Genomic DNA, 26,530 nt, shown 5'->3' with positions numbered 1-26,530 from the left:
CATGCAAGAAGCATACGACGCAGTTCGTCACAAAAATACAACCCCATAAAACCGCACTGCTAAAGAAAGAACAATTTTTCAAAACAGCCCCATTTAATTTTTTTTATTTTTAAAATCGACCGATTTTTTTTATTTATCAAAACCGACCCGTTTTTTGCCACGTAAACCTAATCACCTTTCTAAATAGTCGGGATTGCCAATCCCGACTATTTAGGAGTGCGTTAAACCCCAATTAGAAGCCTTAAACCCTAAAAATTTATGTCCTAAATAGTCGGGGTTGGCAACCCCAACTATTTAGGACGGTGATTAGGCTGACGTGGTAAAAAATGGGTTGGTTTTGATAAATAAAAAAAATCGGTCGATTTAAAAAAAAAAAAAAAAAATGAAGCTGTTTTGAAAAATTGTTCGCTAAAGAAACCTCCAACTGTGGGCCCCGCCATCACTGAGGTGCGAAAGTGAGTGAAAACGACAACTGCCCCATCTAAAAAGCTCCGCGTGTGAGGGCAGTTCCGTAATTATCCAACAGTACAGGGGAATTAAAACGAGGAGCGACGGTCGAAGTGATGAGAGCTGCGAATGATCCAGTGAGAGGATTCTCTCGCCGTCTTGCGATCGATCGGTGGAAGATTCGAGATATTTCAGTGCAGGTGCGTTCTTAATAATTTTCTTTTCTAATCGGTTATTCGTATTGTTTGGGGATTTTCCCCTTTCCTATTCAATCATTTTGATCGATTCGAGCTTGATAAACTCTGGAGGAGGACCTGCAAAAGGCGTATTTTAGCAACGCAGCTAGGCGCATGTTAGAGAGTAAAGAGGGCCTATTTTCGTTATAGATTTCTTTTAGCAAACCAGTTGAAGTTTTCTATCATTTGCGCCATAATATTCGAGCTAGTGTAACGTTTGAAAAGAAGTATATATGATTCAATGCCACTTGAATTTTATTATCGATGGAATTTTAATATAAAACTAAACAAGGGCCTAATCTGTTGTTGCAGGTTCACTTTCTATGTTAAAATTCACAAATTGATATTGGTGATTTAATATTCGATGCAAAAGATCAAGGTGGTTTAGTGTTCGCATAGAAACAAAGGATGTAGAATGCATAGTGATCAAAGAGATGTCGTTCCACATAAGAGGAATTTTCAATTATTGACATCTCCATGTTTAATTAGGTGGAGAACATGATGGGCCATAGTGTTACTTGATTGTCATCAGTTTCTACCCACATGCACATTTAGTTAAAATACGAACATGAAGTTACACTAGTACCACTTGCTGCATTCGCTTTCTTAATTGCTGCATAATTTGTAAAGTGTGATGCATAACTAAAAGACTAAGAGTTGTTTCTAGATGTTGAGGACGTTAAAAGGAAGGAAAACGGATAAGCAATAACCAAAGTGTAATCCAGTGTAGTGGCGGAGCAAGTCATTTTGACAAGGTGGTGGTTTTCTTTTTTGTTGGGGGGTGGGGTTCCCAAAAAGCATTGAAACACGATAACATATTTATTGTACGATTTATCATATAAACATTATTATACAATTGGTGTCAGCCTACCAACTTTAAAAATCAAAGTTCGGTGATCACTTTGTTTGAAATTTAGAAAAAGAATGAGGGTCCTACTAGTTAATTATTATTAGTGGCGGGTCCCACTAATAATATTTTATTAGTGCATAGTATTTCCTAAATACTATAAATAAGGCCCTAAACTCTTAAGGAAAACTCATCCTAGAAACTAACTCCTCTTATAGAAGAGTAAGAGAGAAAATATATAGAGTTTGTGAGAGCTCTTGGAGAGTATCTTGATCAAGAGAGGGTGTTCTCTTTGATCCTTTTCTTTTGGAGTATAAAGAAATTGGACGTCGTTGTTACACCGTGGAGTAGCTCGTAAGAGTGAACCACGTAATATCTGTGAGTACTCTGATTGAATTTGTGCCTACTGAATTTATTCTGTGCCCATTTGGGTGTGTATTGCGTCTCTGTTTGAGGTGTACTGATTGGGGTGTATCCTAACAACTGGTATCAGAGCCTGACTTAGAGTATATATTTGCTTATCGTATGCTCTGTGGCTACCACTAAAAGTGGATTCTCCACATCAGAAAATAAGTTAGATTATTATTTACTCTTTTAAGGCATTGGATACTATTCACGAATACGATACTATTCACCAGTACGGTACTATTTATAAGTATTGTTACTATTTACAAATACGGTTCAGGAAAGACGTAATCTTTCACTATGGGATCTACAGTTGAAGACAACAGGCTTCGAATTAAGAAATTCGACAGTCAAAATTTCAGGTATTAAAGGATGCAAATAGAAGACTATTTGTACCAGAATGATCTCTTCTTACCCCTCCAAAGAGTGGTGGGGAAACCTAAGAAAATGAACAACGACAAGTGAAAGGTGCTCGATCGTAAAACACTTGCCATCATCAGGCTTAACCTTCACCAACATGTGACTTACAACATCTCGTATGTGACCACCACCAAGGAGTTGATGGAGGCCTTGGAGGCGTTGTATGAGAAACCGCCTGCTTCAAATAAGGTGTACCTGATGAAGAAGCTGTTCAATCTAAAGATGCAGCAAGGAGCTCGCGTGGCGGACTTCTTGAACAAATTCCAGGCTCGCGTGGCGGACTTTTTAAACGAATTTCAGGCTGTGGTGCAACAGCTTGTTGCAGTAGATCTCAAGTTCGATAATGAGATCCAAGCTCTTCTGCTACTTTTTTGTCTACCAGATTTATGGGAGAATATAGTGATGGCGGTGAGCAACGCCAATGGCAATGACAAGATAAAGCTCGATACAGTAATTAGGGTAATTCTGGATGAAGAATCTCGTCGCAAAGTCTCAGAAGCTGAGACCTCAGTGCTCTGCATGTCGAGGCATGAGGACGTGCGCAGAAGAAGGATAAGGGACGACGAGACCAATCGAAATCTAGAGGGAAGTCTAAAGAGCCAAACCCGAATGGTTACGATGCAGGGAAGTGCTTCAGATGCGGAAAGAATGATCACTTTGTACAGGACTGCAGAGTTTCTGTTCCAGCATCAGCAGGGGATGATCGGGCTGACGGTGCAGCTAATCTCATGTACGAGACGGATTCAGATACGCTTCTCCTATCCCTAGAAGACAAAAGTGATGCGTGGGTCATCGATTCTGGCGCATCTTTCCATGTAACCTCACAACAAAAATTGCTTTCATTGTTTGTGAAGAATGACTTGGGGATAGCCTATCTTGGCGATGATCAACCTTGCAAGGTTTCCGGGAAAGGAAATTATACCCTCAAGATGGAAGGCGGGACCACCTTGACGTTGAACGATGTTTGACATGTATCGGATCTCAGACGAAATCTTATATCAATCGGGCAACTGACTGACTCTAGTTACAGAGTATCCTTCGAGCAGAGAAGCTGAAAGTTGTCCAAGGATGCCCTAATGGTGGCACACGACAAACGTGAGGGGTCTCTCTATATCGCCAACGGGAAGATCGATCACTTGTTTGTCGCAGGACAAGCATCATCATCATCCGTCGACTGCATGACTTAGCATCGACGACTGGGCCACATGAGCGAGAAGGGGATGCAAATTATGATCGCGGGAGAGAGGCTTCCGGGTCTAAACAAGATCGATCTGACTTTCTGTGAGGACTGCATCCTAGACAAACAAAAGAAAGTGAGCTTTAACAAGATCAGACCTGCTCTAAAACTACAGAAATTGGAGTTGGTGTACACCGACGTGTGGGGACCTACGTAAGTCCTATCTGTTGGAAAATCTCTTTACTTTGTTCTTTTATTGATGATACTACTAGAAAGTTGTGGGTATTCTTCTTGAAACACAAGTCAGATGTTTTCACCGTCTTAAAGAAGTGGCTTGCCTGTGTGAAGAACGAAACATGCAATAAGCCGAAGTGCCTAAAGTCTGATAATGGAGACGAGTATTGCAGCCAAGAGTTCGAGAACTTCTGCTCGTCCCGTGGGATTAGGAGACTCAAGACCGTCCCAGGCACACCTCAGCACAACGGAGTGGCGAAACGGATGAATCGCACTAACTTGGAGCGCGCTTGAAGTATGAGGATCCACTCCGGATTGCCCAAGAGTTTTTGGGCCGAAGCTGTCAATACTGTTGCATACTTGATCAACCGCGGGCCATCCGCGGCTCTCAGTTATGGGATATCTGAAGAGGCTTGGACCGAAAAGAAGCTGAAACTAGAGCATTTACGAGTATTTGGTTGTGACGCCTATGTCATGACCAATCCTACAGACCGGTAAAAACTTGATCCAAAGTCAAAGAAGCTTTCTTTCATCGGCTATGGAGGAGATGAGTATGGGTACCGTTTCTGGGATCACGATGCGCGCAAGGTGGTGTGCAGTCGTGACGTCGTGTTCCATGAGAATGCGGTGTACAAGACCAAAAAGGTGAGTGAGAGTCAGCTATCTCCCATCTTTTCTCAGATATTACTGACAGTGAGGACGACGGTGAAATACCTATCAGTATAGAAGACGGAGACCAAGAGAACGTACCGGATATACAGCAGCAGGATTTAGCATAGTTACCCATCGTAATTCGTAAAGCTCCAAGAAATCCAAGGGTACCAGAGAGGTACATTTTCACTATGAATTATCTTCTCTTAACTGACAATGGTGAGCCAGAAAGCTATGAGGAGATACAACAGATCGGCAAAGCTTGGGACGAGTGGGAGTCTGCCATGGAGGAAGAAATAAAGCCCTTGATAAAGAATGAGACTTGGAAGCTCGTAAAGCTTCCAATAAGGAGAAAGGCTCTTCACAATCGATGGATTTATCGGGTCAAGGAGGAAGCTGATGGACGGAGATGCTACAAGGCGAGGCTTGTAGTGAAGGGCTATGAGCAGAAGCAAGGATAGACTATTCTGACGTTTTCGCTCTCGTCGTCAAATTGATCACAATCCGGACTGTGTTGAGCATTGTGGCAATTCGAGATCTCCATCTAGAGCAGATGGATGTGAAGACGGTATTCCTTCATGAAGATTTGAAGGAAGATATCTATATTCATCAATCACTGGGCTTCGAGGAACGAGACAGGGAGGGCATTGTGTGTCACCTGCGCAAGAGCTTGTATGGCCTAAAGCAAGCTCCGCGACAGTGGTACATGAAGTTTGAGAACTTTATGGAGGAGAACGGTTTTCTCAAATGTGACACAGACCATTGCTTTTTCATCAAGAGATATGGAGAATCCTATGTGATACTCTTGATTTATGTTGATGACATGTTAATTGCAGAGCCCGACTTGGCCCGCATTGAAGAACTCAAGGGGTGTCTCTCCGAGTGCTTCGAGATGAAGGATTTGGGTTCAACAAACCAGATTCTGGGGATGAGGATCATCAGAGACAGATCAACACGAAGGCCGAGGTTATCTCAGAAGGCCTACATTGAGAAGATTCTTGAAAAATTTGGCATGGAGAAAACTAAACCAGTGGGCTCGTCGTTTGCAAGCCATTTCAAGCTATCGAAGATCCAAGCAACAGAAACTGCTGAAGAGCATGAGTTCATGACCAACATACAATTCGCATCTGTCGTCGGGAGTTTGATGTATGCGATGGTGTGCACAATGCCAGATATTGCATAAGGAGTAAGAGTTGTGAGCCACTTCACGAGCAATCCTGGGAAACAACACTGGGGTGCGGTCAAGCGGCTTCTACGCTACTTGAGATGCTCGTATGACTGTTGTTTTGAGTATGACGGGTCAGATTTGCAGCTAGAGGGCTTTTGTGATGCAGACTACGCAGGGGACATAGACTCAAGAAAGAACACGAGTGGCTACATCTTCATCTTGGGTGGTGGAGCGATAAGTTAGAGATCCAAGTTACAGGATATTGTGGCTTTGTCGATAACCGAAGCCGAGTATGTGTCTGCAGCAGAGGTAGCAAAGGAGTTGCTATGGTTAAAGACTTTTCTTCTCGAACTTGGAGTAAGTTTTAAGAAATACTTCATCCACTGCGACAGTCAGAGTGTTATTCACTTGTCAGAGAACGACGCATTTTATGCTCGGACCAAGCATGTTGACGTGAAGCACCACGTCATACGGAGATGGCAAAGCAGGAACGAGTTTAAGTTTATGAAGATTAATACGAGGTACAATCCAGTCGATATGCTGACCAAGCCAGTTCTATTCAAGAAGGTGAGGCTGTGTACAGCCTCATATGGCCTCCGTTGAGAACGTTGAGAGTCGTGCAAGATGCTAAATATACAAGACATCCGGATAATGCAATCAAGGAAGATTGAAGATATGATTGATACTCAGTCAAATCTTCAAGTGGGAGATTGTCAGCTTACCAATTTTGAAAATCAAAGTTCGGTGACCACTTTGTTTGAAATTTGAAAAAAGGATACGGGTCTCGCTAGTTAATTATTATTAGTGACGGATCCCACTAATAATATTTTATTAGTGCATAGTATTTCCCAAACACTATAAATAGGATCCTAAACTCTTAAGAAAGACTCATCCCAGAAACAACTCCTCTTATAGAAGAATAAGAGAAAACATAGAGAGAGTTTGTGAGAATTCTTGGAGAGTATCTTGATCAAGAGAGGGTGTTCTCTTTGATTATTTTCTTTTGGAGTATAAAGAAATTAGGCGGCGGCGTTGCACCGTGGAGTAGCTCGTAAGAGTGAACCACGTAATATCTGTGAGTACTCTGATTGAATTTGTGTCTACTAAATTTTATTCTGTGCCCATTTGGGTGTGTATTGCGTCTCCGTTTGAGGTGTACTGATTGGCATTGTTGTTAGGATACACACCAACAATAACGCCTCGAACGGAGACATAATACACAGAATAAAGACACAAAAATTAATCACAGTACTCACAAATATATGTGGTTCACTCCTTCGAAGCTACTCCACGGTGCAACAACAACGTCAAATTCTTTTATATCCCAAAAGAATAGATCAAAGAGAACATCTTCTCTTGATCAGATACATCCCAAAAACTCTCACAATCTCTCTCTGTGTTTTCTCTCTTTCTCTTCTATGAATGGAGTTGTTTCTGGGATGAGTTTTTCTTACGAGTTTAAGGCCCTATTTATAGTGTTTGGGAAACACTATGCACTAAAAAAATTATTAGTGGGATCAGTCACTAATACTAATTAACTAGCGGGACCCGCATCCTTTTTCCAAATTTTAAACAAAGTGGCCACCGAACTTTGATTTTTAAAGTTGGTAGGCTGACAATCTCCCACTTAAAGATTTGACTGGGTATCAATTATATTTTCACACCTTTCTTGATTGCATCATCCGGATGTCTTGTATATTTAGCGTCTTGCACGACTCTCAACGGAGGCCATATGAGGCTGCACACAGCCTCACCTTCTCGAGTAGAACTGGCTTAGTCAGCATATCGACTGGATTATACCTCGTATCAATCTTCACAAGCTTGAACTTGTTCCTGCTTTGCCATCTCCACATGGCATGATGCTTCACGTCAACATGTTTGGTCCGAGCATGGAATGCATCGTTCTCTGACACGTGAATGGCACTCTGACTGTCGCAGTGGATGAAGTATTTCTCAAAACTTACTCCACGCTCGAGAAGAAAAGCTTTCAACCATAGCAACTCCTTTGTTGCCTCTGCTACAGACACGTACTCGGTTTCGGTTGTCGACAAAGTCACAGTATCCTGTAACTTGGATCTCCAACTTATCGCTCCACCACCCAAGATGAAGATGTAGCCACTCGTGCTCCTTCTTGAGTCTATGTCCCCTGTGTAGTCTGCATCACAAAAGCCCTCTAGCTGCAAATCTGTCATGTCATAGTGTCATACTCAAGACAACAGTCGGACAAGCATCTCAAGTAGCATAGAAGTCACTTCACCGCACCCCAGTGTTGTTTCATCGGAATGCTCATGAAGCGGCTCACACTCCTTGTGCAATATCTGGTCTTATGCACACCATCGCATACATCAAACTCCCGACGACAGATGCGAATTGTATGTTGGCCATGAACTCATGTTCTTCAGCAGTCTCTGGTGTTTGAGTCTTCGATAGCTTGAAATGGCTTGCAAACGGCGAGCCCACTGGTTTAGCTTTCTCCATGTCGAACTTTTCAAGAATCTTCTCAATGTAGACCTTCTGAGACAACATCAGCCTCTGTGTTGATCTGTCTCTGATGATCCTCATCCCCAGAATTTGGTTTGCTAAACCCAAACCGTTCATCTCGAAGCACTCGGAGAGACGCCCCTTGAGTTCTTCAATGCGGGCCAAGTCGGACTCTGCAATCAACATGTCATCAACATAAATCAAGAGTATCACATAGGATTCGTCATATCTCTTGATGAAGCAGCAGTGGTCTGTGTCACATTTGAGAAAATCGTTCTCCTCCATAAAGTTCCCAAACTTCATGTATCACTGTCGCGGAGCTTGCTTCAGGTCATACAAGCTCTTGCGTAGGCGACACACGAGGCCCTCCCTGTCTCGTTCCTCGAAACCCATTGGTTGATGCATATAGATCTCTTTCTCCAAATCTCCATGAAGGAATGTCGGTCTTCATATCCATCTGCTCTAGATGGAGATCTCGAACTGCCACAATGCTCAATACAGTCCAGATCGTGGTCAACTTGACGACGGGAGCGAAAACGTCAGAATAGTCTATCCTTGTTTTCTGCTCATAGCCCTTCACTACAAGTCTCGCCTTGTAGCGTCTCCGTCCATCAGCTTCATCCTTGACCCGATAAATCCACCGATTATGAAGAGTCTTTCTCCCTATTGGAAGCTTTACGAGCTCTCAAGTCTCATTCTTCATCAAGGACTTCATTTCTTCCTCCATGGCAGACTCCTATTTGCCCTGAGTTTTGCTGGTCTGTTGTACATCCTCATAACATTATTATACAATTGGGACTTTCAAAATCATAACTCAGGAATTGATGGTGAGGGTGAAGAGAGGAAGCGAGGTTTGAGGGCTAAGAGAGGAGGTGACTTGCTAGATTTATTCTCGCAGTCAGTTCACCACTCGTGTACCTATTTTGATATCAGTCCTTCAAATTTTTAACATTTTGATATTAGTTTCCCAAATCATTGAAATTTGAAATTAGTCTCCCAACTTTTATAACATTGAAATTGTTCTCCTTAGGAGCTGTTTAATTTGGGATGGAATATTCCTCTAAGTTGAACTAATTTGGGTCAAAACACTTCTTATTTGAGGGTCTAATTTCAAAATGTGGAGATTGGGGAACTACTTTCAAAACACTTAAAAGATTTGAGGGATTGGTTGCAAAGGATGAAGATTTAGGGATTACTTTTCAAACTTGAAAGGTTAATGTTGCATAGAGAACCAGAGAGAAATTTAGAGGATTAATTTTGAGAGATTGAGTTAGCTTATGCACTTTACTACCTATGAAAATACCATTAGCAAATTAGCCCTACTTACATTTTTTTCTTAGTGTTTTAAGGTGGGGCCAAGGCCCCCTTGGTCCAATGTGGCTCCGCCATCGACGTAAGTGTCACTTATAATGATTCATACATGTAAATTCGTACATTCCCACAAAAACTAAGAAAGAAAAGAAAAAGGACCTCTAAAGATGCAAAGATTTTACTTGAAAAGTGTTTTGTGTTTCTTCCTTGTATTTGAAGCTTCCCGAATGGCCGAATGTCAAGTCCTAACAGGAGAGTTGATGAGCTTTACCTGCAATAGAGTATGAACTGTATTGCCTTTCAAAAAATTTGGTATTTGGTTATCTGGAACACATGAGAAGGTTGAAGAATCAAGTTTGATTTAAGTAAACGTTTTGATTTCAGTTCAAAGCTCATGCAGCTCATCTTCCATCCTTGGATCTCATTTACTTTCAAGTTTCAACTATTCAAAAGATTCGACAAATTTGTTGTTGTGCCTAAACTATCTGCCCACCGTTCATTCATGATATTATGATTCAAACCTTCACAAACATGAACATGACCAAATACTTTAATCTTAAGCAGCATGGATATTGATAACAAGAGATTCTAATCAGTAATAATGATAAGAGTAAGATGTTTCACAATATGTAAATATATCATAATGAACGGATACTAATTTTCTCTTTTTCGATAGTAGTATCACATCAGTGCCAAGTGTACAACATGAGAACCTCCTAAAAATATGTCATGGACACACTAATTGTTTTTTGCACGCACATCTAGAAAAAAAAGAGTAGATAACACAAGAATTTAGTCATCAAGAAAGCAACGCCTACATTTATGCATCATTCTAATATTTTGTATACAAAAGTCCATTATTCCAATGAGTTGTGTTATACTCATAGTTTTGTTTCTTAAAATTGTCATTGGGATGTCCTAGAAGCTCCCTCAAATGGTCTGAGCGTGTGATACATTGATACAATATAAAACCTAAAACTTGGAAGTTTCTCAGAACAGTAGTTACTAGAAGCTGTATAGTAAGATTTAACTTTTATTATTATTATTATTATTATTTTGGACCATGCTCTGCACTAGTAAGTTGGCTGGCGGTTTGTATTTCAAGCTTTTTGGTAGACACAGTGCTACATATATTCTCTTGCGATGTGCCTGCTATTGTGACTTTCCTTGTTATGATGTCGATTTATTTTGGTTGGGGAGGAGTCGAGTGACCATATTCTGTATCTGTGCCTTATCTTCAAGGAAACATGGGGAGGGAGTTCTCTCTGTTAATTTCTCCACGAAATAAAATTAAAAATCTTTAGCTTAGTTCGATTCACCTTAGTTGGATGTTATAATGAGCACAATGATGGTTGCATTTCTTGCTTTTGTTTTCTTTATCAACTGAATTTTTTCTATGATAAAGATAGCATTCTGATGTTTCCACATTATTGTGTTGATTGTATCAGATAATTGAGACCTTCAACCCCTTGAAGAAGAACAAGGAGCATGCATCTGCTCCCTACACACATTCATAAAACCTCCTTCGCATGGCCAGAAAGTCCCTTCGCACTCCTCTGCGAAGAACAATATGCTGCTCCATGCCTCTCCTCCTCGTCCTCATCATCTCCCTTCCTCTCTTTATCATTCCAATCTTTCTTAATATCCAAAAAATTACCTATTTCCTCCGCCCAATTTGGGACACCCCTCCTCGCCCCTTCAACAAAATCCCCCACTTCTACTCTGAAAATATATCCAATTCCCAACTTTGCCAACTCCATGGCTGGTCTCTTCTTTCTTACCCTCGCAGAATCTTTGATGCTGTAATCTTCAGCAATGAACTCGACATTCTTGAGATCCGACACAGTGAGCTCTTTCCTTATGTCCATAAGCTCTTGGTCCTTGAATCTAATGTCACTTTCACTGGCCTCCCCAAATCCCTAACCTTTATCGAGAACGCTCATCGGTTCAATTTTGCTATGTCGAAAATTATCCATAGGAACTTTATAGGCCCACCTGATCCGAGCTTCTACAAAGACCCTTTCAAGATCGAGGCAATGCATCGTGCATCTCTCAACTCTATGTTGAGGGATGCAGGAGTCATGTATGGAGATGTAGTCATAATGGCAGATGCTGATGAGATACCGAGCCAGCACACTATGAAGCTTCTGCAGTGGTGCGATGAAATACCTTCAGTTATGCATCTAGAGTTGAGGCATTACTTGTATTCATTTGAGTTCCCAGTGGATTACAGTAGTTGGCGAGCATCTGCTCACTTAGTGAGATCATCTACTAGGTACCGGCACTCAAGGCAGACTGATTATTTACTGGCTGATGCTGGTTGGCACTGTAGCTTTTGTTTTAGGACGTTGGAGGAGTTTGTTTTCAAGATGAAGGCTTATAGCCATGCTGACAGGGTAACAAGTTCGAAATTTTTGGATTATTCAAGAATACAGAAGATAATTTGTAACGGGGATGATTTGTTCGATATGTTGCCAGAGGAGTATAGCTTCAGAGATTTGATGAAGAAGATGGGTTCTGTGCCTAAGTCGGCTTCTGCTGTTTATCTTCCTTCTTATTTGATAAAGAACGCGGACAGGTTCAGGTTTTTGTTGCCTGGAGGTTGTTTGCGTACGGATAGACCAAGACAATGAATAGGTTCCACGGTTGTAACTAGTTTTATGTGAGTTTTAAGTACGCAGAAGATTTATGGTGAAAACCTATAGTAATAGTGATGTAAAAGGTCAAGTTAAATTTTGGAAGTGTTATTAAATAGCGCATCTCATATCAGAGTCAATGGAGGAAAAGCGGAACTGTTATTTTATGTGCTAGTGATCTGCAACGGGAATTGATAACTTGGATCAGAGTTGCTGCATAATGATTTTACCTTCATTGTGTGCTACACTTATTCAACTAAATCCCTTTTGCGTCTTGATACATTGAAAGAACCAGCTTGGATAGGTTCAATCACTGTTATTTAGATCAGGTATTGGATAAAGATTGACAGATAATATTTAGGCGATGAGTACAAATTGGACTTTCACAGTATTCACAGAGGTTGGTTCAACTAGGATTGTGTTGGTGAATTTCTTATATATACTCAGGTTGACATGTAATTACCAATAAACAACACTGCTGAGTTCTACACTTCATTCAGCATCAACAAATGGTTAAAACAAAGACTTTCTAAGCGGCAAAAAATGAAGAAGAAAATGTCATAGCTGATCGCCTGAATGAATAGGTACAAAAAAATTCAGTTTATTGGTATTATTGTTCCAAATTATAAATCATCGAAAAAGATAACAATCACAGGTTTATATGGGGAGAGCCGCTTCTACAGACTGGAGCCTGAGAGTAACAGCCCTCTTGTGAGCTTCTAATCCTTCAACCTCTGCCATCTTCGCTACGTATGGACCTAGCTTCCTTAGCCCTTCTTCTGTTAGAGATTGCACAGTTATATACTTGAGGAAGGAGTCTAATGAAACTCCACTGTACATCCTCGCATACCCATAAGTTGGGAGGACATGGTTCGTACCACTTGCGTAGTCGCCTACGCTTTCTGGGCTCCATTGGCCCAAAAACACAGAACCTGCAATTATTTGCATGGAGGTGAAGTCGTATTGATCAGAAGAAAATATAGATAGGGTTGATTGCAAAGACCCCTTGTAGCATCACACTTTGGAAGTTATTAGTCCTGTAGTGTCGTGTATCCTTGTAGCATCACACTTTGGAAGTTATTAGTCCTGTAGTGTCACGTATTTGAACTTCTGACCCCTATTAACTGATTTTAGCTGGGCAAATTTGTTTTTGTGACTCCTTTGCATGGGAAAATTTCGGCAGATATTATCCCTAGTGAAATTGAGTCTACGGGTAAAAGAGTCAAGAATTTCATCCAAGGGGTCTATCTGCCAAAATCAAATTATAGGGGTAGTAAGTTCCAAAGTGCAATACGACAAGAGGGGTTATGCGCAATTAACTCTTATACTAATCACAACTAGATCTTCCTTAAAGCTAAGATGCAGACTTTATGGATCTTGGTCACCACTATATATTTAAGTATGACATGACGTGTCATAACACCACTTAAATAAGTGCCCAAAGAAGATTGTGAGACATCCAACTCATTGCAAAATTCAAAACTTACATGGGAGGGGGGGGGGCTAAGCTCAGCAGTCCTGGATGCCTTCATGCCATAAATTTTATAAAATATTATGTATATAACTAGCCATATCGAAAGGCTTAATTGCACGTAGACCCCGTTGCAGAATCAAGTTTTGGAAACTTATTATTCGTGTAGTTTGATTTTGGCAGATAAATCTCCTGGATGGATCTTTGACTCTTTTACCCTCAAATAGACTCCCTAATTTCTCCTAGATAAATCTGCCAAATTTTCACCTAGGGGGGGAGGGAGAGAGGGAGACCACCCCATGGGGTCTATCTACCAAAGTCAAACTTCATACTACAACAGGTCTATGTGCAACTAACCCTTTATAAATGTACGTAACTAACAATAGTGTAACTAACAATATGCATAGACAAGCAGACTCCAGAAATTTCAAGTTCTTAGTCTTAAGGCCATTAGGTTATGCAAAAAAGATTGATCATACAGGCTTCTATATACAGTTTTTAAATTGCTCTGGCATCCTGTTTAGTGCAGGAATTAGACAAGCATAGATGTTTCATCATTTCATCAGAAAGTACCTTTTTAATGTCTTATAGGTACAAAACTTATATGAGATTTAAGTTAAAACCAGCTGTGGATGATAATAGTTTAAATGTCAATCAATAAGTTACCTGCATTCTCAATAAGACCCTCCCATCTCTCTGCATCTTTAACATTAATAATTAAATGTTCTGGAGCATACAAGTTTGAGAACGAGATAGCCTGAAATGAAGAAAATGGAAATACTTAAAACTTATCCTACATTATAAGCAGCTTAGAATATGGTAAGTTGTGTCAGTAGTTAACCTCAACCATATCTCGAGCAAACACAGTGAAGCTATGGGCAAGTGCTTTTGAAGCATATTCTCCTCTTGGAAGGTTTGCACATTGTTTACTAATTTCACTCTCAATGGCACTGATGTCTACATCATCTCCAGCAATGACAAGAACAACCTGACTATCTGGACCATGTTCTGCCTGAAATATCAGCAAAATAGCCACTCAGGATCTCTTGCACTATATAAACCATATAATAATATGATCAGAATTCAGATAATTCCTATACATAATAATAAAATGAAGGAAGCAGGTAATGTTTTATGGGAATCTTCAGACAAGCCTTCCCAATATTAGTAAAGAATTGGGTAAATCATCTTCTTTCTGTTCTTATTATAGCCTTCTGCTGTCCCACTAGTACATTTAAATTATGGCTAAATAGCCTAGATTGTATAATACCACCCTAATTTTCTTTCTTTTTACACATAAACTATGGCTAAAATGAAGTAATTTAGATTAAACTAGAAATCTATAACCCATCGAATGAAGGAAGAAGTTCGAGAATAATACCTGTGATGTGCCTTCCTCCCTTTATTTTCTTTCATACTATTTTCTTTTAGTTTTATTCTTAGCTGGATATTGGGAAGACATGAAGTGTCTGATGTTAGACTAGAAAACCAAATCGATGGAAGAAACTGGGAATCATACCACGAGAGATCTTCCTTTTCTTTCTTTCAAATTTTTTTTATTAGGCCAGTCAAGTTCCTCTTGAACTTACTGCAGGTTAGGCTTGGGATCAAGGAAGGGAATAAACCAGTTGGACCAGAAAAGGACAAATATTTTTTAATAGAAGGGGTGAATTTGTCTGCAAAATGCCCACCTTTCTGACACTACAAATATTTCTCAGGATGTTCTACAGCATGATGATTGGGTTCAATTGTAAAGTAATGGAGGTTTTACTTTATTTAATTGCTACGAGAAAATCAGTTAAAGTAATTATCAACTTAGCCGCAACTATAGGCATCAGGCCACCAGAAAGTCAATAATGGAAACGCAATCCATCATCCATAAATAGATGTCAAAAGGAAAATGTTAGATATACCACGAACCCACAATAAATTTTTTATACACTTCTTGGATAGATGGAAAAATAAAGATTCATTCATAAATAATCAAATGATGAAAATTTAGTACTTGAGAGAGTAGATCAGCAGCTATATAGACTGGGTTGGCATGCTTGTCTGCGATGACTAAAACCTCCGATGGGCCTGCAGGCATGTCTATGGAAACCATGGCTTCACTGTTCTGCAGGAAGAAAATGTGAATAAACAAAATGTTGTGAGAGATAGAAAGGGATTTGGAGCTTTCAAAGCAAGATAATAACATACTTGGAGAATCATTTTTGCAGCTGTAACATACTGATTTCCAGGTCCAAAAATTTTCTCAACCTGAAAATTATCATAAAAGCACTAATCATGCTGATAACCAGATATACATGCAACAATAAGCAACTTACAATAGATCTTCCTAGAACAGTATGGAAAAGTATCTTTGTTGGTAAAAAATGAAAACTTTAAGGAGTGTTCGCCTTTAAACCCAAAGTTTTACCCTGTTTTATTTTTAAACTGAAGTAGTTCTATATGTACCTATAAATTCAAACAATTATGTGCATTTTGCCTTTAAACTCAATCTCTCAAATACAATACATACTTATGTGGTCCTCCCAAAAGAATGTAAATACCCCAAATTTGCCCTTTCTCCATTGTTGATCTGAGCGACCACTGCTCCATCCGATCATAATTAATACAATGGATGGCTGGAGAGAAGAAAAAAGGCAGGAGAAATTCCCAACTCCCTCTATTCTTCTTCATTTATTTCTCATTCTCTCACCTCCCATATTCACTCCTTTCTTTACTCAACTCTCATCAAACCCATTAAATACTTATCAAACCCATTAATGCACAAGTTTTAGATACTCTGTTTTGGTGGGGATTCCTCTATTCTTTGGTTTTTAAGGTATAATTTTTCACGGAGTTTAATTTTGAGCACTAATTCCTCATAAATGCAACAAAATTACAGTAATAACGAATTGAACAATTCCTACTTTTTGAGCATTAGTTCCACATGATCGTTTTGGACAATTATAATAGTAAAGTCTCTTCTTGATCGCTTTTAATCCTCATTTCATTGATCACAATTATTTCTCATGATTCCTCATGAATGTTTAGTACAATTAATAACAATTAACAATACAGTTAATAAAAAATAATAATATGAAAAAATTCAGAAATTTTGGTTTTAATTTGTTCTAGAGTTGTCCATTCACAATTTAACTCTCTCAAACTCTTATACTATTTTGAATGCATAAATCCATCCATCCACTCTCTTATTGAACAACATGCTTTGTCTTCACAAAATCCTTCCTCTTCACAGAGCACGTCAAGGGAAGTTGAAATCTCTAGAATGATTCCTCTTTCACGACACAATGCGATTAAAAGTGTTGGCTAGAATTTGTTGGTGTTATGCATCATCAACGGAGTTCAAGTAATTACTCTATTACTCAAGATTTCAACTTCTCCTTTGTGGAAAATGAACCTGGAAGAGTGACCATGAGATGCAAGGCCACAAACTGCAAATGGATGGTTCATCGCATCCGTTGTAGGAATTGCGAGCGATTCTATATGGGTGGAGGTTTATAGACGAGCATGTTGTAAGTGGGCTGCTAATTAGATCAAATCCATCTTTAAGGAACAACCCACTTATCGCCCAAGACGAAGCTTTATAGGGAATTTGGTGTGGACATCCCTTATCATAGAGTATGGTGGGGAAAAGAGCTAGCTCAATGTAATTAGCATAGATTGGCCAGATATTCATATGACCAACTCAAATACAAGAAAAAGATTACAGAAACTAATATGGGATCAATTGCTATACTTATGACTTTCGTTGCTATACTTATGCCTTTTGTTGCTATACTTATGATTTTTGATGCTATACTTATGCATATTGAAATTTGGTCTTACCATATTGAACATGAATGGTTCTAGAACAAATTAAAATTAAATTCTGATTTTTTTCGTTTTATATTAATTGTACTAAGCATTTACGAGGAATCATGAGAAATAATTGTGATCAAATAAATGAGGACTTAAATTGATCAAGGAGGAAGCTTTAATACTATAATTGTCCCAAATCTGTGGAATTAAATCTAAAAAGATATGAGATGCTCAATTTGTTCATTGTTGTAATTATGTTGTATTTATGAGGAACTAATGCTCAATATTAAACTCAGTGAAAGTTGGCCTAATTTATACCTTAAGAAATCCAAAAACAAAGGAATCCTCACCAGAACAAATTATCCAGATCTTGTGAATTAATGGATTTGATGAGTATTTAATGGGTTCGATGAGAGTTGAAGAAAGGAGGGAGTAAAGGAGGTCAGAGAAAGAGAAATAAGTGAAGAAGACAGGGAGTTAGGAATTTCTCCTATATATTTCTTTCTCCCCTGTCATCCATCGCATTAATTGAGATTGAATAGAACAATGATTGCTTAGAGAATAGAGGGAGAGAAAGAGAAAAATTAGGCTTTTCAAAATTTTAAGGGGGGACCACATAAGTACATATTATATTTGGGAGATTGGGTTTGGGTTTGGGTTTATAGGTACATATAAAACTACTTGGGCTTAAAAATAAAATCTAGAGTAAAATTTTAAACCTAAAGGCAAATACACAAAGTTGGTCAGGAATTCAAGTGTACAGAAGCGTCCAATACAAAAATATTCTTCAAAAGATGACATAGGGATGTCTTTGTGTGCATTATTGATGACATACGCTGAAAAGCGATGGATTAACATAGTTAAACAAACATGATACAAGTTTGGATGACCGCAGGAGTGTACTTGTTTAACACTTCTTTCTATCCTCACTTAAAAGATCCGTTTTATATATTATTTCTAAATCTATATGTTCTCTAAATACAATGACATCCTACTTTCTATGTCTAATTACATGAGATATTTCTTTCCTATGACATGGGTGTCCAAGTTTTGCGTCATGTCCAAGTGCCAAACATGGAAAAATTTTAAAAAAATGAGTTTCCTCAAAATACTGTATAAGATCCATTATGAAGAATCACACCTACAACTCCAGGTCTCATGGTCGAGAATTTTAATATCTTTTGCATCCTAGTATAGCTGTCATGTGAAATGGGATACATTCTCTTTGTAAACCAATACTTTCAGTATAATGTATGTTTAATTGATAAATAAACTACGAATTGTGTGAAACAACAAACAGTAGTCAAGAGCTCTCCCTAAAGCAAAAGAGTCATGTTGAAGAAAGTTGAGAAAATTTTAATTCTAGTGCTCAAGTTTTTCACTTCCCACTTTACCATAAGCAACCATAAGGGAGGCGCATGGGGGAGGGTCTCCTTAAATTAATAAAGAGGTACCTCCTCCCTGAATCATACATTTAAATTTTAAACTATTTGATTATATCATGAAACAATTACTATCTATCACTGGTTAAAAACCATACAAAATGCAAGATGTTGCTAAAATGAGAATAAGAACTTGCCACATAAAACAAAAACAAAAAAGATTCTTAAACTAAGGCAACAAAATGAGAAGACCAGTTCATGATCCATGAGATATACTGTCAAAGTCACTACCTTTGGGCATGATGCAGTACCCCAAGCCATGGCTGCAATTGCCTGGTAACATAGCAAAGTTAGAATTCCCGAATAACAAGAAAAGAAACAATCTAGCAAACAAAGAACTCCATTGAATTTGCACCTGAGCCCCTCCGGCTTTTAATATGTGAGTAACACCAGCTCTCTTGGCACAATAAAGCACCTCCTGCAACAAATATTTATTAATTTTTTACAGTAATTATAGTAATAAGATCTTCGAGAGAAAGTCCACCTTGCATACGCTTCCATCACTACTTGGAGGAGTTGCAAGAACAATAGTCTTGCATCCAGCAATCTTAGCAGGCTGACAAAGAAAATACTAAAATGTCAGCCTTCTTAGCTTTACTCAAGTATAACAAAGAAAGCAACAATAAGTATAATGAAACAATTGACAGCAAGCATACCACTGAAAGCATTAACGCAGTTGATGGTAAGACAGCAGTTCCCCCTGGGACATATAAACCCACAGCAGCGATGCCCCTGGCTATTCTTTTGCATCTGACACCCTATAAAAGCAAAAGCAAGAAAAATTAAAACCTATCAAACAATGTGAATACAAATTAAACATGGAAGTAAATGTGTACCTTCATATTCTCGATAATATTCTCGGGAGCCCTTTGAGCAAGATGAAATGCAAATATATTGTCATATGCCACATCAAACGCTTCCTGCACAGCTGGATCTAGCTGCATTTCAGTTAACAGACAGTAATGGTATTCATTCAGCACAAAGCATTCAGAAAATTAGCAATAATGCTAGCTAAAAACAAGTGAATATTAATAACTTCTAGATGCAAATTAACATATTATGAAATATTTGGTTAACACTGACCTACCTCTGGGTCTGGAAGATCAGAAACAACCTCTACCACTTTGTCCAATACAACTTTGTCGAACATCAAGGTATAACTGCAAGATTGAATTGCAACTGATCAAGCAACCAAAGCTTCAAAGTTCGTTAAAACTAATGCTATAAAACATTATATATGGGCAATTATATATGAGCACATCGAAGAAGAACCAACTCTACAACAGCAGCATCTCCTCTACTTTGCACATCATCCACAATGGGTTGCACCTAATTCATTGACACGCATTAAAGTTAGTCAAAATTTAGTACTGTCAAGCAATAGATAATTTAAAAACTCACCACACGGAAAATGGAAGTGAAATCAATGCGAGGTCGAGCCTTAAGACCATTGATCTCAGCATGACTGAGCTCCGACAGCTTGTAAGATTTCATTGCACACCTAACCGTTCGAACCCTAGAAACTGCAACAAGATACAATAACATGAATAAAAAAGTTCTTTTTCTATGTAATCAGAGGTAAATTAGGTTAATCATATATCAAAATTGCACCTGCAGACAAGCAGCGCGATTTATGGCTTCCGCATTTAGGGTTAAAAAATATTTGAAAATGTTGAAATTTTCGGGTGTTAATGACTTGATTCGTTCCGGTCAAAGACAAAACTGCAGTGTCCATCCACTGCCTCGTATTCTGAATTCCTGAAATTATCTCATGTTAAAAAAATTAACCAAGAATTGGAGAACATAACTGATCCGAACTAGAGAAATGCATATGCGCTTTTTTCACGCAGATAACGAGTTTCACTGGGACATCTCAGAATAATTGAACGGTATTGGAAGATACAAGATAGAGGCCCGTGGGCACCTTGACAGTGCAAGGAGAGACTCATGCCCCATGGACTGGAATGGATTGTTTTCAGTATTATAAGATATTACATGCAACTGGGTCGAGGACGCTGAGGTCTTAGCCTCTTAGAGACTTGCACATTAGAAAAGCAACGAGAGAATGAAACACCCACATAGTCATGATGAGATCGACCTGTTTGGAAAACATTAGTGAAGGGCATGTGCTTGGTTCATTTTTTTGGACATAGTGATTTCGCTAATAAAAATCACCATGCATGGTAACTTTTTTTCAGCACAAAATTACACTTAAAGAGTTCTTATATATGCAAGACCATGCCACAAAGCTGATTATGTTGACAAGTACTAAAGCCTCATGACTTGAATTTGCTTAAAAGAAAACAAATCATAGCCAAACACGTAGAGTAGTAGACCACAGTAGATACACAAATTATTGCTTCCACTTCCAGCAATGAGGAGGGTTAGAACTTAGAGTCTCGCTGCAAAATGAGAGAAATTTTACTTTAAGCATTTTCAAAGCTAGATTCAGCAAAAGGAAATTTGCAGGATCTCATCATGATATAAATTATAAATAAACTCCAATATGCATACTTCAAGATTTTTTTATAAATAATTTCAAGAAAATTATATGGAATCCACCTTAAATTGATCGTCATTTAAAGAATTTGTTGTAGCAATAGCCAAATATTTGAGAATTATCTCACAAAAACGTTGAGACCGAATTAATTATAACAATAAATTTATGGTTTTTCTTGCTGATCATGGGTTTAAAGCATTCACTGCCTCAGAAATGCTCAATGAAGATAAATTCTCAGCAATAATGGCAGGGAAAAACACAGAACATATTAGAAAAATATATTGAAAAAGTTACCTGCTGAAGAAATGGTGGAAATGGAGACGGATGAAGGCAAAGACTCCCAAAAGATAGCTTTTTTAGGGCTAGATTGTAGACTAGACACTCCAGAGTACACGTAGCAATGAGTCAGATTTGGATGGACAATCCACTAAACTGATGGTTTACTTTATTCCGATCCAAAAAACCATCAAATTTTATTTTTATGCCCAAATTTAGAAGAATCTAGTAAAAAATCCCGATGATTCCAAGCTAAACAGTAAATCTTCACACGTCAAAATTAGTATCACAGGCAACGACATCCATTGATCCCGCGGTCTACTGTACCGCAGTCATAGAAATAAACAGAGATTCCCTTACAATTTCTCTCGCCGGCCAAAATTACCCTAAATTTCACTATGCTCTTTTCTATTTCTTCGTCCAAAATTACTCCAATTTGAACCAGAAATCATTAAATCATTCCCAATTTTCACCCCTTCGACCATGGTGTTTTCCGAGAACTGTCAAAGTGTCCATTCTCCATTTAAGTGAGCTTCTCCATCCGAAAGTTTCATCAGTGACTTTGTTGCCTCGGAGGATGACCCGATGTCGAACAAAGGGATATGAAGAGAGAGAAAAGGTAACAAGTATCAACATAGATCTAGAGTGAGGAGAAACCAAAGGTAAGCAAGTAGAATCTAGCATAAATTTCACATGAATTGCCTTTATTATGGTCCTAGTGGAACTTATTGACCTTAGGCTCGATAACTAGCACCAAGCACCCTTCATCCTATACAAAAATTTAACTTTCCATCCAAATTCTTTTTTATATGATCATTTCACTGTTTCTTATATCAAGATATCCTCCACCCCCGTGTTCTACGCTCTCCCAGCCTTTTGTTTTCTTGATGACACTGGTCCTTTTCATGTTGATTATCATCAACTATTGGTATTTCATCCCCTCGTCAAGAACACCTTCTAATTAGAAAGTGGCAGATAAATTCTTGAAATAAGTAGTGGCACTTATGAGAGGAAGTATGAGGATGTTTGTAGATGTCTGGCCTTCTAGTTTTTTTAACTTCATCATGCTAACAGATATCTGTAGATGCCTCTGGTCCTTTTCATGTTGATATCATCGACTATTGGTATATCATCCCCTCGTCAAGAACACCCTGGCAAATAAATTCTTGAAATAAGCAGTGGCATTTATGGGAAGAAGTATGAGGATGTTTGTAGATGTCTGACCTTCTAGTTTTTCTAACTTCATCATGCTGGCAGATGTCTGTAGATGTCAAGCGAGGAGAAACTCTTCCTATTCATATAAACATGACATTCCCTGCATTGTCTTGTCAAGGTATGTTGTGTGCTTTTGTACCTCTTGACCTTTTTGGTACTATATGGATTTAGAATTTCATTTTCTACTGCACAATAGTTCTTGAATTAGCGATTGTAAAAGTTAGCCAGCCTTTTGCTTCTTCACCATAACTTTGATGTTCAATTTTGTTCAGTACTAAGTATTGATGCTATTGACAAGTAGGGTAAACATGAGGTGGATTTGGATACAAACATATGGAACGTAAAACTGTTATTTCCCGTGCTCTGCATTCCTTATTCGGCTAATTATTATGTCTATATACATACGTGCATACACTGACTCGAGAACACACTTTTTTAACTGTACATGCGGTACAGTAGACCGCGAGATCAACGGATATCGTTGACTGTGATACTAATTTTGACGTGTGAAGATTTACCATTTGGCCCAGAATCACCGGATTTTTTACTAGATTCTTCTAAATTTGGTCATAAAAATCAGATTTGATAGTTTTTTCTATCGAAATAAAATAAACCATCGGGGTTAGTGAATTGTCCACTCGAATCTGACTCATTACTACTTGTACTCTAGAGTGTCTAGTCAACAGTCTAGCCCTAAAAAGCTGTCTTTTGGGATTCTTTGCCTTCATCCGTCTCCACTTCCATCACTTCTTCAGCAGGTAAAATTTTCAATATATTTTTCTGATATGTTCTATGTTTTTTCCTGCTATTATTGCTGAGAATTTATCTTCATAGAGCATTTCTGTGGCAGTGGATGATTTAACTAAAATCAAACAAGATTAAACTAAAAGTAACTAAAACTGAACAAAATTAAACTAAAATTAACGAAAATCAAACAAGATTAAACTAAAACTAGCTTTACTAGACAAATTAATTAAACTAAATAACTAATTAATTAAAACAGTAAATAAGTTTAAAAAACAGTTCATAAACTTAAAAAAATTAAAAATTTTACCTGAATGGGGACTGCAGGAGAGGGGGGACGTGGTTGAGGACTTGCGGGAGCGGCGGCGACGAGAGAGGTACAGCGGGGGAGGGAGAGAACGTCGAGACGGAACAGAAGTGTCAGTCGAGAGAGAGGGCGGGCGTCCGTGGAGGGCGTGCGGAGGGTTAAGGAGGAAAGAGAGATAGGGTTTAACTGTTTAGGTGAGTTATGGGTCGCGTGCGGGTAACGGTAAGGGTTTTGGGTCCATTTTGTTTTTTAATTTTTCAAAAGGCTAGACGGTCTAGCGGCGGCCTAGGCGGAGCGGCCGTCTGGGCTGGCTTGCTCAGGCCGTTTTTAGGTGGCCGAAGCCCCGTCTATGCCTAAGCGCTTAGGCCGCTTTTTATAACACTGACAAAAGTATGTTTTTTTTAAGGCAAAATTATATTTTAAGATTTCTTACATATGCAAGAATAGCCACAAAACTGATTATGTTGACAAATACTAAAACCTACATGACTTAAATTTCAAATACTAAAGCCTCATGACTTGAATTTGCTTAGTGGCTGTTTGTTTGCCTAAAAAAGAGGGAAATCAAAGAAATGAAAAACTATTTTTAAGAAAATTTGTTTTGGGAATGTTTGATTGGCTAAAAAAATAAGGAAATCAAAGAATTGGAGATGAGATGATGTTAGTTGTCGATGTGAGTGATTTTTTAAGAAAACTTGTTTTAATTTTGTTTGGTTGGCGAAAAAAATAAGGAAATGAATTATAAGAAATTTTTTTTCCTGTAATAAGTTGTTTTCTTTTGTTTGGTTCATTCTTAAAAATAAAAAAATAGATGAGATGAGATGAATTATCATTATATTATTGAATGATGTGACTTACACTTAAGGAAATCGTATTCCTAGCTTTTTGGGGGGAAATGGGTGGAAATGAAATGTTAATTGAGATGAGATGAGTTGTCACCATCTTATAGGATGATGTGAGTGATTTGAAATGATGAGATGAGATGAGTTGAGTGATGTTGTGGATAAAAACAATATTTTATTAGATATAGTGAATGAGTTGTTGGATGAAAATAATATTTTATTAGATGTTGTGGATGAGTTGTTGGATAAACATAATTTTTTATTGGATGTTGTGTGTAAGTTTTAGGGATGGAAATGGATGAAATTGCATTTTTTGAGATTTCCATCTTTTCATTTCCATTTCTTGGTTTTTAGGAAATCAACCAAACAGATTAAAAGAAAACAAATCATAGTCAAACACGTAGTGTAGTGGTAGACCACACTATATGCGCAAATTATTGCTTCCATTTCTAGAAAAGAGGAGGGTTAGAGCTTATAATCTCGCTGCAAAATGAGAGAATTTTTCTTTAAGCATTTTCAAAGCTAGATTCAGCAAAAGGAAATTTGTAGAATCTCATCATGATATAAATTATAATAAACTTCAATATGCATACTTCAAGTTTTTTTATTAATATTTTCAAGAAAATTGTATGGAATCCACCGTAAATTGATCGTCATTTAAAGAATTTATTGTAGCAATAGCCAAATATTTGAGAATTATATCACGAAAACGTTGAGACCGAATTAATTATAACAATAAATTTATGGTGTTTCTTGCTGGTCATGGGTTTAAAGCATTCACTGCCTCAGAAATGCTCAATAAAGATAAATTCTCAACAATAATAGCAGAGAAAACATAGAACATATCGGAAAAATATATTGAAAATTTTACTTACCGAAGAAATGGTGGAAGTGGAGACGGATGAAGGCAAAGACTCACAAAGGAAAGTTTGTTTAGAGCTATACTGTAAACTAAAGATTCCAGAGTACAAGTAGCAATGAGTCAGATTCGGTGAACAATCCACTAACCCGATGGTTTATTTTATTTCGATACAAAAAACTATCAAATCTGATTTTTATAACCAAATTTAGAAGAATCATACTTCCTTTAAAAGTACGAGTTCGAGAAAATCTTTCTATAGTCAATATTACCCTTAACTTTTTTAAAATATTACAATGTTATTCTAATCTATTCTAATTATCCTATCTTCTTTGAATTGGTAGTTAAATGATTTATCCTATTCATAATGAGATAACATGTTATTGGATAAAAGAGATACGTTTGATATAATTTAAATTCATTACTTATTTTAGTTTGCAGAGAAATCTAAAAAATATAGGGCAGAATTTTAAAACAGACCCCTTTACAAAAATATTCCCAAAAAAGACCTGTTTTTAAAATATTCGCAAAAAACGACATAGTTTTACCCTTAGGGCTAAAGCTGGGTTGTTTTTTGCGAAAAATATTCCCAAACTTCACGGAAGTTGAACTCCCGTGAAGTTTTTTTCAAAATAAAACTTCACGAGAGTTGAAGTCCCATAAAATTTTGTTATGAAAAAACTTCACAGGAGTTCAACTCCCCTGAAGTTTGGGAACATTTTTCCCAAAAAACGACCTAGTTTCAGCACTAAGGCTAAACTAGGTCGTTTTTTAAAAATAAAGTGGAAACGGGTCTTTTTTTGGGAATATTTTTGCAAAGGGGTCTGTTTTTAAATTTTGTCCAAAAAACATATGCTAGCCAGCACCTAAAAGTATTTGGACTTTGAAAAAAATATACTCTAATTTTTTAAATTTGTAAAAAAAACACCCTACAAATTTAAAAATTTATTAAAACACATTAAAAATTATAAATTTTACTTATTTTAATTCAATGAGAAATTTGAAAAACATATGTTAGTTAGAAACTGAAAGTTTTTTTACTTTGGAGAAAGTA

At 37.9% G+C, this 26,530-nt stretch overlaps 2 protein-coding genes across 7 annotated transcripts; one reads left to right on the top strand and one right to left on the bottom strand.

The window, feature by feature from the left end:
- LOC109850159 (beta-1,4-mannosyl-glycoprotein 4-beta-N-acetylglucosaminyltransferase-like) lies at window positions 531–12,269 on the top strand. Its single transcript, XM_020420102.1, has 2 exons — window positions 531–647; window positions 10,826–12,269. Exon 2 carries the CDS (start codon window positions 10,907–10,909, stop codon window positions 12,008–12,010), a length of 1,104 nt encoding a protein of 367 aa, XP_020275691.1. The 5' UTR covers window positions 531–647; window positions 10,826–10,906; the 3' UTR covers window positions 12,011–12,269.
- Window positions 12,433–23,883, bottom strand: LOC109850157 (histidinol dehydrogenase, chloroplastic). 6 transcript variants are annotated; one of them, XM_020420097.1, is made up of 16 exons: window positions 23,779–23,883; window positions 21,082–21,135; window positions 20,345–20,491; window positions 20,135–20,256; window positions 20,010–20,062; window positions 19,821–19,893; window positions 19,570–19,671; window positions 19,390–19,491; window positions 19,218–19,289; window positions 19,089–19,151; window positions 18,965–19,006; window positions 15,684–15,743; window positions 15,490–15,600; window positions 14,326–14,496; window positions 14,151–14,241; window positions 12,433–12,945 (listed from the first exon to the last, which is right to left on the bottom strand). In XM_020420097.1, exons 3-16 carry the CDS (start codon window positions 20,466–20,468, stop codon window positions 12,671–12,673), a joined length of 1,461 nt encoding a protein of 486 aa, XP_020275686.1. In that variant the 5' UTR covers window positions 20,469–20,491; window positions 21,082–21,135; window positions 23,779–23,883; the 3' UTR covers window positions 12,433–12,670. The 6 variants fall into 6 exon arrangements, with proteins under 6 accessions (XP_020275686.1, XP_020275688.1, XP_020275684.1 ...); XM_020420099.1 differs by lacking the exon at window positions 21,082–21,135 and having other exon boundaries at window positions 12,433–12,792; window positions 12,864–12,945; window positions 23,779–23,869; XM_020420095.1 differs by lacking the exon at window positions 21,082–21,135 and having other exon boundaries at window positions 23,779–23,869.

This window comes from Asparagus officinalis, chromosome 7, assembly GCF_001876935.1.
Source record: "Asparagus officinalis chromosome 7, Aspof.V1, whole genome shotgun sequence".
Classification (NCBI taxonomy): Eukaryota; Viridiplantae; Streptophyta; class Magnoliopsida; order Asparagales; family Asparagaceae; genus Asparagus; species Asparagus officinalis.
The sequence above is the reverse complement of the archived record's forward strand: the minus strand, read 5'-3'. Positions and strand labels throughout refer to the sequence as shown.